At 37.7% G+C, this 16,284-nt stretch overlaps 1 protein-coding gene across 1 annotated transcript in view; it reads right to left on the minus strand.

Moving 5' to 3' along the window:
- Positions 1 to 16,284, minus strand: part of egfra (epidermal growth factor receptor a (erythroblastic leukemia viral (v-erb-b) oncogene homolog, avian)) — a 70,753-nt gene that overhangs the window by 16,325 nt on the left and 38,144 nt on the right. The window contains exons 3-18 of the mRNA XM_041802825.1: positions 15,732 to 15,918; positions 15,480 to 15,611; positions 15,284 to 15,352; positions 14,354 to 14,472; positions 13,850 to 13,991; positions 13,133 to 13,249; positions 10,560 to 10,686; positions 10,382 to 10,455; positions 10,211 to 10,298; positions 9,857 to 10,056; positions 9,560 to 9,692; positions 6,401 to 6,491; positions 5,587 to 5,744; positions 1,631 to 1,669; positions 1,330 to 1,474; positions 1,072 to 1,194 (exon numbers count right to left, since the gene is read on the minus strand). Coding sequence (XP_041658759.1) covers positions 1,072 to 1,194; positions 1,330 to 1,474; positions 1,631 to 1,669; positions 5,587 to 5,744; positions 6,401 to 6,491; positions 9,560 to 9,692; positions 9,857 to 10,056; positions 10,211 to 10,298; positions 10,382 to 10,455; positions 10,560 to 10,686; positions 13,133 to 13,249; positions 13,850 to 13,991; positions 14,354 to 14,472; positions 15,284 to 15,352; positions 15,480 to 15,611; positions 15,732 to 15,918 — 1,944 coding nt within the window. The remainder of the gene's footprint in view (positions 1 to 1,071; positions 1,195 to 1,329; positions 1,475 to 1,630; positions 1,670 to 5,586; positions 5,745 to 6,400; positions 6,492 to 9,559; positions 9,693 to 9,856; positions 10,057 to 10,210; positions 10,299 to 10,381; positions 10,456 to 10,559; positions 10,687 to 13,132; positions 13,250 to 13,849; positions 13,992 to 14,353; positions 14,473 to 15,283; positions 15,353 to 15,479; positions 15,612 to 15,731; positions 15,919 to 16,284) is intronic.

The following is a 16,284-nucleotide window of genomic DNA, read 5'->3' on the forward strand; positions in this document are numbered from 1 at the left end:
GTTCATTCACTTGAAAACCTTGTTATTTCCACTACAAGCTCAAAATGTAATTCTAAATTTCCTACTAAGATACTGAAAGGATCCCTGCAGAGACAGATGCAGGTTTCCAGTCCTGAAATTCACCTTTACAACACTTATTTGAGAGAAACTTCTGTTGCTGTTTAAACAAAAAGGATGTTACTCTTTAACAAAATGGTCTATCTGTGTTGGGATCTATTTCATAATGTTGGCAGACACTTAAACTCACAAACCAAGCCTGTAAGTGGCAAAGACAAGCACTTTAAGTAGCTCCACTTCGCTCAGGCGCTGCCCACAAGACTGACCTTCCAGCTTTTGCAACCCATTTTTATGGCTTCAGACTGAGGTGATGTTCTGGAGCAATTCCACAATTTTTGCTCTCTTAGTCATTGGCAAACCCAAATGTCAAAAAGGGCAAAGGTTTGAGCTACCAGATTTATTTAACTGTAAAAGTTAATACGTAAGCCTGAAAATTGGCTGAATTCTTCCCGTAACTCTGCAAACATGTATAAAAACTGATACAGCCCTCTAAAAAATTGGGCTTACTTTCAAACTTTCAAGGTCTTAAAGTCATAGTGGTTCTCACACAGATAGAGGTCCTCCATTACAGAGACTTGTTTTTGTACCCACAGAGTGCAGTGTGGTAACCTACATTCTTTGTCTGGGGATTTACTCCAACCTTAACCTAAAAGCCACCCCTAAAATAGATATTTAACTTTGCAGAGACCAGTGGGTCATTCCCATATGGAAAAAATGTCCTCACATGTGACTGTGCAAACATACATCCCCACAATGAGATTCAAACAAGTATATATGAGCAAACTGCAGTCTATGTGAGATCGGAGTCAGTCATGCATGATCTGGCAAGTTAAAAATGCATCTCTTAATTGAAAAATTGACAACAGATGTGGATGAGGGAAACACTGACGGGTGTTGGTTATGTAAACTTGGCACATACAGTATCCTCAGCTCCAGCTGCAATAACGCTCAGCAGAGGAGTGTAATTTTTGACAAAAAGATGTTAGGAGACACAAACCTGAATCATGCTAATACCTTGTATACTGTACCAAAAGCTCCTGATCCCAGCACTTTGATTTTCTTAAACTCAGGTTCCTTCAGGATCCTCAGCAGAGCCTGATTTGGCGCCTCTCCGCTTGGCGTCAGAGGTTCAACCAGCTGGGAGAAAAAGACAGAATATTTCACTTACAGTCTGATAAGCCACACAGCTAACATCTCAAAATCAACTCCCCTCGACAGCTTGATTTACTGATGTGTCCCTGCAAGTATGGTGACTCAGTTTTCTTATCTTACCTCTCTCTCCTGGAGAAATCGGCGCATGGTTCTCTTTCTCTTAATGTGACGCCGACGGAGCAGCACAAAGACAGACAGGCCTGCGATAAGAACAGCCAGCAGTCCACCAACCACGCCAGCCGCAATCATGGAGAGACCAGAAGTGCTGAAAGACAGATGGGATTCGATTTAGGAGCACAGATAGGAAACAGTGCACCTATACTAATCTAATAAACTAGGAGAGATGAAATTAGGACGCTGACTTGCAGCAAAGTTAGTGTATACTTCAGTGTCTAGAAATCAGTATTAATGTGTTTCTTACCTTCTTCCCTTGCAGCCTTCGAGACCATGACCGAGACATCTGTAATGAAATCAATGCAAAGAATATGATTCTTTATTGTACTATCACTGCAGTATCTGCTATAATTATACTTTGTGTACTACATGTACTAGCTTCACTTTTTTAAGTACTTGTAGTTCAGATGATTCTGTTAATAACCACTGCTTCTGCCACTTCAACTATTAGTTTTGTACTTGTTTAACCCTGTGTTTCTACCTGGAATTCAGAAATCATAAATTGTTGGTTTTGTTACTTTACTTCAAAATGACAATGAAGGAAACTGACATAACATAATCATTGCATTTCAACTAAAAATGTAGTTTTATTTCCCCTTTCCCTCTTTTAAACAATAAAGGACAAAAATATATCAAAGTAAAAAAAAAAAAAACAAAAGCTGTTGTCACACTTCTATATTCTCTGATGTAGTACGTTGTAGGCAAAGCTGTTCCATAATTTTCTTTTGTTGCAAGATTTTAGCTTCTCCAAAAAAAATACCAAAAAGAATGTGTAAACATGGTAAAGAAATGTAGAAATCTTAATATGCTTGAAAAAAAAGAGCTAAGTTAAATCTCCTGTGGGAACTTTTGGTTTGTGTCTTCTTTGGCACCCCTATGAACCAAGCAGCAACTTTTAACTACACAGTAAATTTACCTGAGTAAATTTTACTCAATTTGAGTAAAATCTTACTCTGAAAAATATAACATTTGGTCCCACTCTATTTGGGGTAAAATTCACTCTGCTTGCAGAGTAATGTTTTCAGAGTTGTATTTACTCTAAAAAGTGTTTTATTTAACTCTAAATGATGATTATGTACTCCACAATGAACAAAATAAAAACAACTCCACAGTAATTTTGCTCACTACAGAGTAATTCAGACCATAGTTTATTCATTATAGAGCTGGTCTTTCTCAATACAGTATTGTATTTAGTCCTTTCAGAACTGTTTTTCATTCCTTATAAAAATGTTCACTCATTACGGAACAATTTCACTCCATATAGAATTGGGTAATGGTTATGTAGAGCTGTATCTTACTCTAAATAGACCGATGTTCCTCTTTATAAAGAGCTACATTTTCCTCTTGATAGATAATTCTGCCTTTCCACCTATAAAAGGTGTAACAACAAAAGACATGTTTTTGCCTATACCTGTTGGACAGTGTTCTTATATTACAGAAACAATTGTGATGAGGACAAGAACTCAGCAGCAGAGCAAGAGACAAGGTGGTAAAGTAAAAGAAGTTTATTTGACAACAATAGTGCAAATGATGGTGAGTGTACTAGCTGGTGGTTGGAAATAGCGCTGTCAGAAAGACAGCGACACTGCAAAAGAAAGAAGACAAATGTAGTTAGACAAGGCAAAAAAAAAGAAACAAAAACTCACTGAAAAATCACTAGATTGTCAAAGATTGAAGAGGAGTTACCTGACTAGAAGCTGTAGTACAAAGGTGTGTGAAGGTTCATCACCTGGTGAGGAGATCTTGATTGCCAAGGATAATCTGCAGCTGGGACACATAACGAGCTGCAGCTGTGACCGTCCATGAGCGACGCCAGCCGAGTTGAAACTTAAGTGGGTGTGGTTAAAAGTTTTACTCCAGCAGAATTTACTGTGTTATTTACTCCAACCCTTGTGGTGGCTGGTAATAAATATACTTAATAAAGAGTAAATTTTACTATTTCTGAGTAAAATACTTTTTACTGTGGAAAAATTACTCCCCAGGTTTTCCTGTGTACATTATTTTCCCATAGGGTTGCCAAAGTTATCCCCAAAATCTTCTCTTGCCTTCTTTTATTTCCCTGCATCAGCAGCAGGAAGTTAATTGCTTTGTCCTACAACTAAGGCTGCCCACAAGGAAGGATTAAGGGGAGAGCTTTCTGGGGTCCAGCCAAAAAAGGGGGCCCATGGTGGTCAGCATCATGGTCGACTGAAAAGTAAATCTGTGATAACCATATTTTAGATTTAATCTGAATAATAGCAAAAAGACAAAAAGAAGAATATGAGTTTAAAAGTGGCTAAAATGGCCTTAATGGTTGGTTGACTGGTAAAAATGGGGAAAAGAGCTAAAAAGAGGAAAAAAAAGGTTTACAAGTGGCAAAAAGTAGTTACTAGAAAATTTTGTGACATTTTGTGGCAAAATGGGTTAAAATCTGAGGAAATGGGTTAGGAGTAAAAAACATGGCAAAATTGGAAGAAACAGTTGTGAAAAGGGGTTAATGTGTGACACAAATTGGTTTAATGAAGCAAAATGGGTTATAAAAATTCAAGCAGCAGCCAAAGCTGGAGAAAAAAAATGGGAATAGGTGTCACAGGTGGCATAAAAGGCTTAAAATTGCATTAATGGTTAGTAAAGTGGCAAAAATGGGTTAAAGGTGGAAAAGTTGGAAAAAAAATGCCCAAATGTGCAAAAATGGCAGGACAAAGTAGTGAAAAGGGGGTGAAACTGTGACAAAAAATGTTAAAGATCTAAAGAAATGGTTTAACAGTGCAAAAAAGTGGGAGAAAATGGGCAGAAACAGTGGTGAAAAGGGGTTAACAAGTGGCAAAAATTGGTTACATGAGGCAAAAATGGCTTACAAGAATGCAAAAGAGCTGCAAAAAATGTGTAGATAGGTGTTACAAAGTGGCAGAGAATGCAAAAATGGCTGCACAAAGTAGTAAATGGTAACATTTGGTGGCATTTTGTGGCAAAATAGGTAAAATTTGAAAAAGAGGGGTTAATGAGTGGCAAAAATTGGCAAAAATAGGCAGAAACATTAATATAGATTAGGTAATATACAAAATTAGGTATGGAAATGTAAAAGAGCAGAACAAATTGTTGGAAACAAAGCTAAACAGGTGTTACGAAGTGGCAAAAATGTGTTTGCAGCAAAAAGTAGAAAAAAATGTCCAAAAAGTGCAAAAATGGCAGGACAAAGTAGTGAAAAGGCGGTCAAATTGTGGGAAAAAATGTTTAAATCTAAAGAAATGGTTTAAAAGTCGAAGAGAGGCAAAAATTGTCAGAAAATTTAATTAAATGAGACAAAAATGGGTAACAAAAATGAAAAAAAGCTGCAAAAATTGGTGGAAAAAATGTGGATAGGTGTTTAAATGTGTAAAAAATGGGTTGAAATGGAATTAATGGTTATCATAGTGAGAAAAATGCTGTAGATGCAAAAGTGGCATTTGTGGGTCAAAGGGGCTAAAAAGTGCAAAAATAATTGGATAAAGTAGTTAAAAGGGGTTCAAAAGTGGCGGAATTTAGTTAAAATATACAGAAATTGGTTAAAAGTGCAACAAAGTGTCAACATGGGCAGAAACATTGGTGAAAATGTGTTGAAATGGGCATGAAAACTCAATAATAGCTTGACACACTTTCCAGCTCCAGAATGAGGTAACTGTTAACTAGGGTGCTAGCACCAGTGCTACTGATTTAACATACATGTGATATCATCAATAAATCACAGCTGGGGAGGGCCCATTCACTGGGGTTTTCAGGGGCCCAGCCAACTCTGCACAGGCCTGCCTAAAGCTAGCCTCCTGCAGTTGTTTCGAACATTAAAAATAACTCAAAGGAATAATGAATCTTTATCCTGATTTTTTTGTTTGCTTCTAAGTTCATAAAGAAGCATCAATATTTATTTAATTCATTTACCTCACATGAGATTGAATGTGACATTTATCTCTATTTTCATTTCTGTAAAGAGCAAACAATGTGAAATCCCTGGTATTTTCCTCTAATCTTAGTCCATAACATCCCTCCTTGTTGATCCCATTTCATCATTTATCTTGGCAAACATTGCTTCACTCTGAAAGCTGACCTTTTTCTCTATTTCATGCCAACAGAACCACAACTGACCCTTCTGCCTTGGATTAAGTTACAGCATTGACATTACAACAGAGAAATGTTTGTAACGGAGAACAGCAGTGCCATTTCTCAGGTCAGCTGAACAATGATATTTACCCTTGGGTGCAGTTTTTGTGGCAGAGCTGGCACACTTTCATCTCATCTGCGTATTTCCACACCAGTGTGTCATCCTCGCCGGGCACGCCTTGTGGACAGCGAGACACACAGAACAGTCCATCCTGGAAGTTGGCACACTTTGTACAGTTCCCAGAGCCCTGGAAGTAAAAAACAAAAAAAAAACATTTGTCTGTTTACAGCTACTCTGAGAGGAGTAGTAAATATTATGTAAACTGCTCTGTCTCATAGTAATAATTTGTTAAAGCAAGCTGCATCCATCTTCCTCATAAACATGCAAATGTTTAGCAATGAAAACCCACACAGAGATGATGGGTGCTTTACTTTTTAGGTCAGCACAACTCACCACTTATGCAATCTACTGCTGCAGTTTTATACTTCTCTTTCAACCTCTCTGTGTTATCATCAATAATGATAGTCTATAATCCAAGGTACTTTCAACAACATTTAAAAGGGGCTTCAACTTTTTGTTCTCACTCAAAGAAGAGATTATGATCCTTTAAAAGTAGACAACTGCTTCACACACCCTCACTTCTGAACCCAATCAAAACACATCTTGTGGCTCACTGTAATTATGGTTTGTTAAAGCTGCTGTTGATGGAGAAATTGGTAGCACTAACACTTCGGCAACAGGTTTCATGCTCTGTCATTTGTTAGCAGCTCCATTAATCCAAGTGACTGACAAAAACAAGGCATTTCTTTTTGACATTGTAGATTCATCGATGATATTAATAAATCTGCTCCATAGAAGTTAATCTTTTAAATGGTTGTACGATTTGAGCTCTTTCAGACATACAGGTGCACTACAGGTTGCAGTCCCGTTCATGCGTTGACACTCAGGATGACACTCCATGCAGGTTTTATTCATGACAGCCTCCCGCGGTTCTCTGCAAAAACAATAACAAAGCTGACAAACTCTCTCTGCTTGTGAACCACATTTCAAACACTTGCATGTAAAGTCAAATTCTTCCTCCCTTTTCTGAGGCTGTAAGTTAAATTGTAAGCATGTCTAGATTCAATGTTTGACAAAGTTCTGCAAAGATAAACTGATGTGCCAGTTCAGCTGAAATGTTTGGACTTTGCAAAAGCTTTCAGACACAGTTAAACTTGCTTTGAGGTATTTATTCACCAAGTTTTAGTGCTAGACCTTCATTTCATTAATAACTTTAAACAATAAGATGTTACTTTATATCGAAGAGGTTGCTCCTCTGCAAAATTGGTTCCTCAAAAACAAAAAGCAGTTGTAATATATACACTGCAAAATCAGAACTCTTACCAGTTTACATGTCCTTAGTTTCTGGTACAATATCAATTTATATTAGTGACATCCACCCCCATAGTCCACATAAACATCTAATTTTAAGACAAACCAAGCATAAAAAGGCACAAAGTTAAGTCAGACAAGTTAAGTCATGTAAAATAAGGTATGTTTTACTTTTATAAACTTATTTGCTGTTAACTTTTGTTTTCCCCAGGGGGAGTCAGTTTTACTGATTACGTTGCTTTTTATATCTTGAAATCAGATGTTTTTCTGGATTTATACAAGTGGATGTGGCTTATAATAAATTAAATTTAGGAGTGGAAAGTAAGTAATTACATTGACTCAAATAACTGTAGTTTAGTAGTGTTTCTGGGTACCAATGCTTTTTTTAGTACATTTTGAAATCAGTAATTTTATTTCTACTTGAGTAAGTTTTAATCAGAGTAACTGTTCTTTAACTTGAGTACAATACTCTCGTACTTTTTCCACCTCTGTTGACTTCACAGTTGCACATAACAAGAGAATGATTCCACATCACATCCAAAGAACAGCTGTCGTTCTCCGTCATGAGTGTTTAGATGTGTTTATATCTGTATAATTAGTTTTTTGGATGTTGCCTGTTGTACAGTGATCCCTGCTGAGGTGGATTGTGGTTTTTGATGCCAGGCACATGTTTGCACCATGAGTGAAATTATCAACCGTGTTAGAGCCTCCGCATGTGACTCTTTGCGTTCCTAAAGGACACAGAGTGCGTTTTCTTCATCAGTATGCATTGCCTTGCTATGAGCTTGACTCTTAAGTTTGTTCTCTAGAAAAAACACACGCTGGAACAGATTTACAAGAGTTACTGCAGCTCTGTCATGTTGCAAAACATTTAACATTCTCAAAAGTACAGTTTAACTATATGTAGTGTGGACCAGTATAGACACTTTAAAGTTTTTAAATGAACTCTTAACAAGTTTAATTTATTCTGTCTAATTTGGCTATGTCTTTTACTTTATTATAGAGGTGTGACTTTACCTGAACAACCTGGTTGGAGATCTTTTTCCTTGTTTATATTGCCAATAAGAAAAGTAATTTACTGTACAAAACCTCAGTTTCTACTTTGTAGTCTGTACTTAAGTAAACTTTGAATTAAATACTTTTACTTTAACTTGAGTAGATTTTTAGACCAGTACTTTTACCTAAGTAATTTAACCAGGGTACCTGCACTTTTACTTTAGTACAACAGTGTAGTTTTCCACCTGTGGTTAAATTGCATATTTCTGACTAGAAATTAGACAAAACACTTGCTTAACACTAGAACCGCCATCAGGTAAAACTTACCTAAGGCTGTTCTTTTATTATGCCTAACTTTGTACTGATAAGATTTTATAGTCTGTCAGTCCTTGACTTTTCCTGAACGTTTAGTTTTATCACACATGGTGTCCTACAAAAGTGTTTGCATAACTCATAATTTTATAAATGGCCATTTGTACATAGAACTGCCATTTAAAACCTACCCTATAAGAAACCACTGATTTCCCTACTGTTTATTTCATACCAACAGATGAACAAAAGATGCTGCCATGAAATCACCTTCTCTCCATTGCTGCACTGCCAAATCAGTATAGATCAGCCTTTTACCACAGGAAAAATACTTTCATGATAGTGAAATGTCAATAGATGTCAGGAATAAGCAATCATCCCTAAGCATTCTGGATGTGGCAGATCATCATCCTCCAGAGATCTAGGTCTCTTTCTGAGCTGCTCATTGTCTGTGGTTAAATAATTGCTCTTGATCAGTGTTCTTAATGAAAATCAATGCACTCTAACAACAGGTAAATTTTACCCACTGGCTGTTTTAGGTATATAGAGATCCACGGCAGTTCTAGATTTATGCACCATTCAAATTAAACAAACCCCCTGAAAGCTCATAACATTTTCGGGGCAATTTTCCTGACAGACCCCTCATAAATTTTCCAGGTGAAGCCGCTGTGAGCTGATGTGTGAACAAAGCAGGAAATATTCAGGAGAATTCACCATGAGCAGGCAGGAGGGGGCGATGACATTTATATCCTGTGACAGAGCGTGACCATAAGCTGTTTAGTGAATGACTGTTGCAATCTCATGCAAGTAAAGAAAATTGCTTCATAACATTTTCTTTTCACCAGTAAGTTATTCTCTGCTCTTGTGTTGATGTTTTATGTGGAATGAAATGTACCAGTGATATAAAGACAGATGTTCTCATAATAGTGCTATATAGTGGACTCTGTTGCTTTGTCTGCCACGTCTGCATTGTTCTTTTTTATATCTGAGAACCCCACTCCTGCCTCCTTCCAGCAGGGATAGGCTCAAGTTGTAAGATGCATATGTGAATAACTAACTGGGGAAGATTTCAGGGGCAGTGTCCATGAAATTGCCTAGAAATTTTTAGGAGTGCATGCGAAAATGGCTTATGCTTTGAGTTTTTGCAGTGCGAATGATAAGCTGAGTTTTACCTTCAAAATACCAATTAAGTCTTAAAAATATAACAAGGAAAAAATCCCCAAACTTATATAATGTTGAAGTTTGGCATTTCTGGTGTCACAAAAAACACATTTTAAAGGAGTTAACTCTAAAAGACACAGACTGGACACTCAGTTTGTTTGTTTTAGAAAAGGCGGAGTTCATTTCAGAGCTCAAAAGACATTAAAACACAGAATCCTCCCTCACCCCTCCAGGATGTTACAGGAGTCAACACAGCTCCCTTCACGGCTGAAGTCACGGCAGGCGAAACACATGTCAGGGCCAGGGCCCCAGCAGCCGTCATCTGTACACTTCCTGTCACAAATGTTGTTCCTTTGAGCTGAAAACAAAAAGATATATATCTCAACATGGGATCTTTCCCACATAATTATCCAATTTAGTAAATAAGGGTTTGTTAATTAAATCTGTTTTGTACATTGCAGAAGCTTAAAAAAAAAACAGAGGAACGACTGAATTCTGTTCGGGAAATAAAATTATATGTACCGCATGTAGCAGCATCAGCATTTTCCTCTAAGGTTACAGTTTGGCTCTCTGATTTAAAGAGCCTCCTCCAGTGGCTTTTATTTGTGTAGCACAGGTTCTGGTTCTTAATTATGACCACATCTCCATCGCTGATTTCTTTGAGGGAGCGAAGGCCGAGGCTCTCGATGTTGAGATTAGTCATCACCACGCTGCGGCTCCCACTACCAAAAAGAAAATTAAGATTGGAACAGAAGGGTGAAGAACAATAAAAGAAAAGTTGTTAAAGCCTTGAATATCAGTTAATGCTTGAAAAAAAAATAATTTCTTCTGATACAGCAGTTCTGAATCTACAGAGGGTCTTTATAGGGAAAATACCGTTTACTTCGTCCTCGGATGATCTCCAGATTCTCAAAGGGGCTGAGTGAGGTCATGTTCTCTGGCCACGTCTGAATCCACAAGTATCCTTAAACCACAAAAAGAAATTTCATTGTGAAACTCTAGGTATTTAGTGTGTCATACATTTCTAAAGTCTTCCCCCAGCCTTACCAGTGATTTCTTTAACTGTCTTAAAAACATCCAGCTGGGAAGGTTCCATCTTTGGCGTTTTGGTGTACGTATCCCTATAACCAGGACACATGTTATCTGAGAGAGGTTAAAGTGCAGTCCACATAGATAATACATATGGGCATAAAGGCTGTAAAAAGGCACCCTGTCCTTGGCTTACCCATGAATTGATGTGTGGATGATGGCTATATTTCCGTTTATTTTAGTGCAGTTTTTAAAGGAGTCGATATTGGTGGCATTTATGGACATGATGCGAGTCATGTTCCCTGTTCCAAGTCCATTACACACTGAAAAACATAAAAAAATATTGGCACAGGGACTTATCTTAAGCTCTTGGAACAGAATTATGTTTTGGTATTCAGCTAAACCAAACTTGGCAGATTAATTTAAAGAAACAAAATAAAGGAAACTTAAAGAAAACAAACTAAAACAAGTCATCAGACCCATACTTTGATACAAAAATAAAGGCAATGTTATGGTATAAATCACAGTAAAATACAACTTATCACCAAAAGCTACTGTGTAAACCTAACATGACAAGGGTGTATTCCTTTACAGTAGCACATTATTATATATCATATATTGTCACACTGAACATCATTAGTGGTTACATTTATTATCAATAAAGTACAATTAGTATATCGCAAAAGGCCAAAAAAAATGTAAAAATGTACAAAGAATGAAGAGATGGTAGCTCTTAAAGAGTGAAACCAAAACATTTACAGCTCCCTCTAAGGACTGACTGCATTATGGGCCATAAACTCAGCCTCCTCCATGTTAACAGATGGGACAAGCTTCTATTACAAATATGTTTTAAACATGGTTGCTATCATTATTGTTAGTTTAATGGAGCTGATTTATTTCCAGATGTTACTTTTTTAGGGAAAACTTGAGTTATAAATTGCTACATTGCGCTGGTTCTGGAAGTAAAATTCGCTATTCAAATCCCCCATTAGACATTTCGTAAAACCCTCATTACAACGCTTTTAAAGCATGAACCAAGCTAACCAACTACCTGAGTACTCATAACCATTCAACAACTGATTTGTTCCAAATGGAGAAAAAGGCAAGGGTTCAAGACTGTGTAGATATTTCTTTGCAGAAGAACCTAAAATCAATCAACAACCAAATCAAATCAACAATCCATTTTATTCGTAGTTAATCATAGCTTCCCCCAACAATCAGAGAGGTTGCTGTGACGCTCAACGATTGTGGGTAGGGATGCACGATATTATCAGTCTAATATTGGTATCGGCAGATATTAGCTAAAAAAGCCAAATATCGGTATCGGCAGATATCAAAATTTCTGCTAATATTTACATCCGATATTTTGGCCATGAATATCAGCATACTGTATATCGACTGTAAAATCTGGCCATATTTACAAATAAATTAGTGGAGTTTTAGGCTGGACCAACAAATCTATGTAAGTTGAATTTTTTTTTTATTCATCCTCATTCTTTAAACTTTAAAGTGTGTTTTAAGAAAAAAAAGTTTGTTTCTTTTGTCATCCTCAATCCTTAAATTGTGTTCAAAGGACTGAATTTCTAGTTGTGCAAAACATATTTAAACATCTGTGTGTCAGATATCGACATGATACAATGCATCCCTAATTGTGGGTATTGTAGTAATTTTGGCTGAGGTCGCAAACAATCTACGGTATGTCTTTCTTAAAACAAGGTTGATATCTTGGGAACGTTTGGTCTCTACAGGAGCATAGACCTCCATTACATGCTAATGTATTTAGTCTGACCTGAATACTTTTGATAATATGGATAACAATCAAATCTGCTAAAGAATGGGATTTTTGCTTCCAGAACCACACTGCTGAACCCTATTTGATACAAAAAATTGAGGTAAGATGCAATGTGGAGTTGGCTAGCTGCTTTATCTATTCCTTAAATATGTGTTTTTCTTAGTGGAAGGGACTGGACATCAACATCCTGGTGTCAACAGATAATTCCTGCAGCACAGATTCTTGCTTTAAATGTGAAATATGTCAATTCCCACAGAGGAAAGGTCTTGGCTTCACTTTTGCACAGTGAGAGAAGGTGAAGATGTGCCGTCCAAAATTTTTATACAGTCACTGATTTGATCTTTGATTCTAAATGCTAATTGTAACTGAAATGCCTCTTATAGCTTAGTATAAAAACTGGAAAAAAGAACAGCTAGTTTGAGTCCAGTGCCACTGCTATGTCTGTGCAGACACACACACAGCTCATAGGGCCTCGTCAGGTGTGGGGGGCCCTCGCTTTGAGCAAGTAGAATTTTCTCTGTCTCTCTTTCTCCACATCAGGCCGGTGTTTATATGATAAATATGATTAATTTAATGTTTAGACAGCACTGACCAAGCATAAACTTTATTTGGGTGTCACACAGTAGTAAATTAACCCTTAAGATATTGATTTTTGGAGATAGGTGCCAAACATGATCAATGAAAAAGTGCACAGTGTCAGGAAGTAGATGGCTTCCTGCCTAAGTCTGCCCTTATAGATCTACTATGCAGAACCTCTCAAGCTCACAACACCTAGGACTTAAACTAGAACTTATTTCTCAAAGTCTGAAGTCAAAAATGCAATATTTGTCTTTAAAACATGTAAAGCTTGAGGTCCAACACAATAAACTGGAAGCACTCTTGCATCTCTAAATTCTCACTACAATCAACACTTTGTAGATGTATGTATGAGTCAGAAATGTGTCACCAAGTTGCACAGCGATAGCTTTGTCCCTTACCTTTTGGGCACAGTCCCTCACACTTGGCACACCTCCTGATGCCTCCCTCATCCACCTCATATGTGTTACCGCTGCACGTCCGCACACATGCTCCGTGATCAGTCACAACATAGTTATCTGCAGTGATTGCAAAATACAAGCTGTTACTGCATAATCAGGGAAAATTTAACATTTGTAGGTTGAATATTACAAAGTATAAGAGCAAGAGAAAACAATCCCCAACAAAACCAATCTAGATTCAATTTCAAGTTATTATTACTTGTGTGAGTCATGCTATCTGTGTTGCTACACAACAGGAAGACTATAAAACTCAAAGCTATATAGTCTGAGTAATACTGGGACAGAGCTGTGCAAGTTAAACTGAGAGAGAGAGCAGTGTTGCATTAACACGCCCTGAAACTCAATCATTTTCTTTCTGTGTTCATACAGTTTATAATTAAACTGGGACTAACTGTATCCACTGAATGTCATACAACTCTGAAGGACATCAGGTCACTTGTTCAGCTTATCACAAAGTGAAAAAGCTTGTAATCATGCATGGAGTGTTTTATACGGACCATTAGAGAAACCTAGTTTTCTTTTATTTATCTTGGCTGTCAAGATAAGAGCTACAGAGTAGACTTTTATGTAAAGTGATTAATATATCAGCGTCTAGAGGGGTTTAGGGGCATTTTGGGTAAAAATATAAAAAGTGTCTCTGTTTATAGTCACTCTTACGTGGGCAGCTCTTGACACAGGTGGCACCGAAGTTGTATTTTCCGTGTGGGTTGGGTACCAGCTGGTGCAGGTTGGGATCGTAGCGCATGAGGCCCGGGCAGGAGTCCTTACACACCCCGTCATCCTGGAAATCCCGACAGGCCTGCAGCACAAACAACAGTCATCTAGCAGTCTGGGACCATAACAGAGCCTCAGAGTAATGATAACACTGCATTCCTCTAACGCAGCCTTGGCTTAATCCTCAGAGCTGCACAGAGAGAGAGCAGACGCTGATACTCGAGGCAATGCCAGATGAAAGATTAAATCTGCAGTTATATGTCTCATTGGTACTGAAACCAATAACAACTACAACTTCTGATCATAAAAGCAGATGCTGCTGAGTGAGGGCTTTGTTTTATTAGAGGCTTCAAATCCAGATTTAATGCACGAGTACAAAACATTCATTGTGTGTTTTTTAAGCTTTTCTCCTCTTGTCCCACATATGAAGGTGTCTCTCTCTCTCACCAGACAGTCAGTTGCTCTCGGCCCTGTGCAGCCTGCAGCACAGTGCTCATTACAGCAGTCGCTGGGTGAAGGTCCTTTGCATCTTTTAGAGCACTGCTGAGCACAGTTCAGCTTTGTTACTGGAAATAAGAACAGGACAACGTCAGAGGAACAACCTCCAGCAAGGTTTTTCTTTTGATTTTTGAGGCCACAGTAAAACTGAAATTATGTTTTCTGCACCTTGCTGTTGTTTGCATGCTGTGAAAATGTTAAAATGGACTGGGTAATCCAAAACAGAACCTTCAGGAGCTTATTTAAGAGTTCTGCAAGCGGGAAAGATTACCGCAATGGAGACTGTGACAATGACTACTGTTTGTTTTTGCATAAATCTTGCTATATGCTGCCTCTGCCATGTCTCTTCTGTGATCAATAAAGATTTATCATACTGCCTGTTAATGGCTAACCTTGCAAACCAGGTGGATACACCTGTTTCTGTGTTTCTCATTGGCGAATCCATCTTGCAAAACTCCCATCTGAACAGTTTGGGGGTGGCAGAGTCGTGACATAAGCAGGCAGCAACAAGATGCCAGTGCAATTATGGCAGAAGAGATTAGCGTGGATGCTGCTTAAGCGTCAATAGCGGCTCCGTCATGTGTTTTGTTGCTCTGATTGGCCCGTAAAAACGTGACAGACAAAACGTTCATCCAGTCATCCTTCGAGTTTTTATCAAAGGCTCTGCCCTTTCCCAAATGTTGTCTACTGGAGGTTTTCAGATGGATGTGTGAAACAAATCCATCTGCCATGTCAGGTTAGTTAATGGCTGAGTATAGGTCAAATCTCAAAACATGACAAACACTCTTTATTGTGATACCTTCATTTTGACAACACAAATCTAGTATTTTTATGTCTAAGTTTACTTTTATTTAAATTAAAAAAAAAAAAACAGCTCACAGGTCTGGCAGTTTTGAGGACCAGGTGCCCAGCATGAACCATTGAAGCAGCTCGAGTCACATTTTTGACCTATAAGAGCCAGAATGAGGAAAAAAAAAAAAAACAGTGTAAGATGTTTATTTAACACCACTGAAATTCTTTGACTTCACCAATTCAAACAGTGGTTTGTCCTTTTGTTGTCAAAAATGGTACTTACAGCGTGGGTTGTTGCTGGCCAGTGGGAGCTCCATAATAGGTTTGCTGTCAGCATTGACAATATCATACCACTGTATAGTTTCCACATTGCACAGACGACTCGGCCCAAACATGACACCTCCTTTAAGAATTTCTAAACCAAAAAACACGCCGTGAATCATACAATTAATTGAACAAATCATTAATTATTTCATTGTTCTAGAAAAAATTTGCATGAACTAAAGAAATAAAAAAATGTGAAAATAAAAATCACCTGTCAAACTGGTCAGAAGAAGCTCATTGGTGCCCTTTCCTGAAGTTTTGTCGTGATTGGCGAGCACAGCGAGAGCAAAGTTTCCTTCATAGAGGGAATGACCTCGAATGATTCGCAGGTTTTCCAGAGAAATCCTGGATGCTGTGTTGAGGGCAATGAGGACGTAGCCACCAACTTCTTCTATAGACTGTAGATGAAAAACAAGAGGGAATCAAAGATTCAAAACATTATAATGAAAACTTAAACTATGTACACACTTTCTCTGGGATTATTCTTAGGTGGAAAAATAATATGACAAATTCACATCGGTTAATGCACTCTAAACATCTGATTCCAACTTGAAATAACTTAAAGTTTTAATTAGGGCCTACTTTTTTTTTTTTTAGCTATATTTAACAGGGAAACTTGTAATCAAACTTGTGCTATGTATGCAACATGATATAGTGTTGACTGGTTATCAGTTCTGGCACTGGTTCTACATTTCTCAGAATTGTACTTGTCAATGAGAAAGATGTAAATGGCCTTGCCTCTGAGCAGAAAAATGGGCTTTTAA

The sequence above is a fragment of the Cheilinus undulatus genome, linkage group 13 (assembly GCF_018320785.1).
Source record: "Cheilinus undulatus linkage group 13, ASM1832078v1, whole genome shotgun sequence".
NCBI lineage: Eukaryota > Metazoa > Chordata > Actinopteri > Labriformes > Labridae > Cheilinus > Cheilinus undulatus.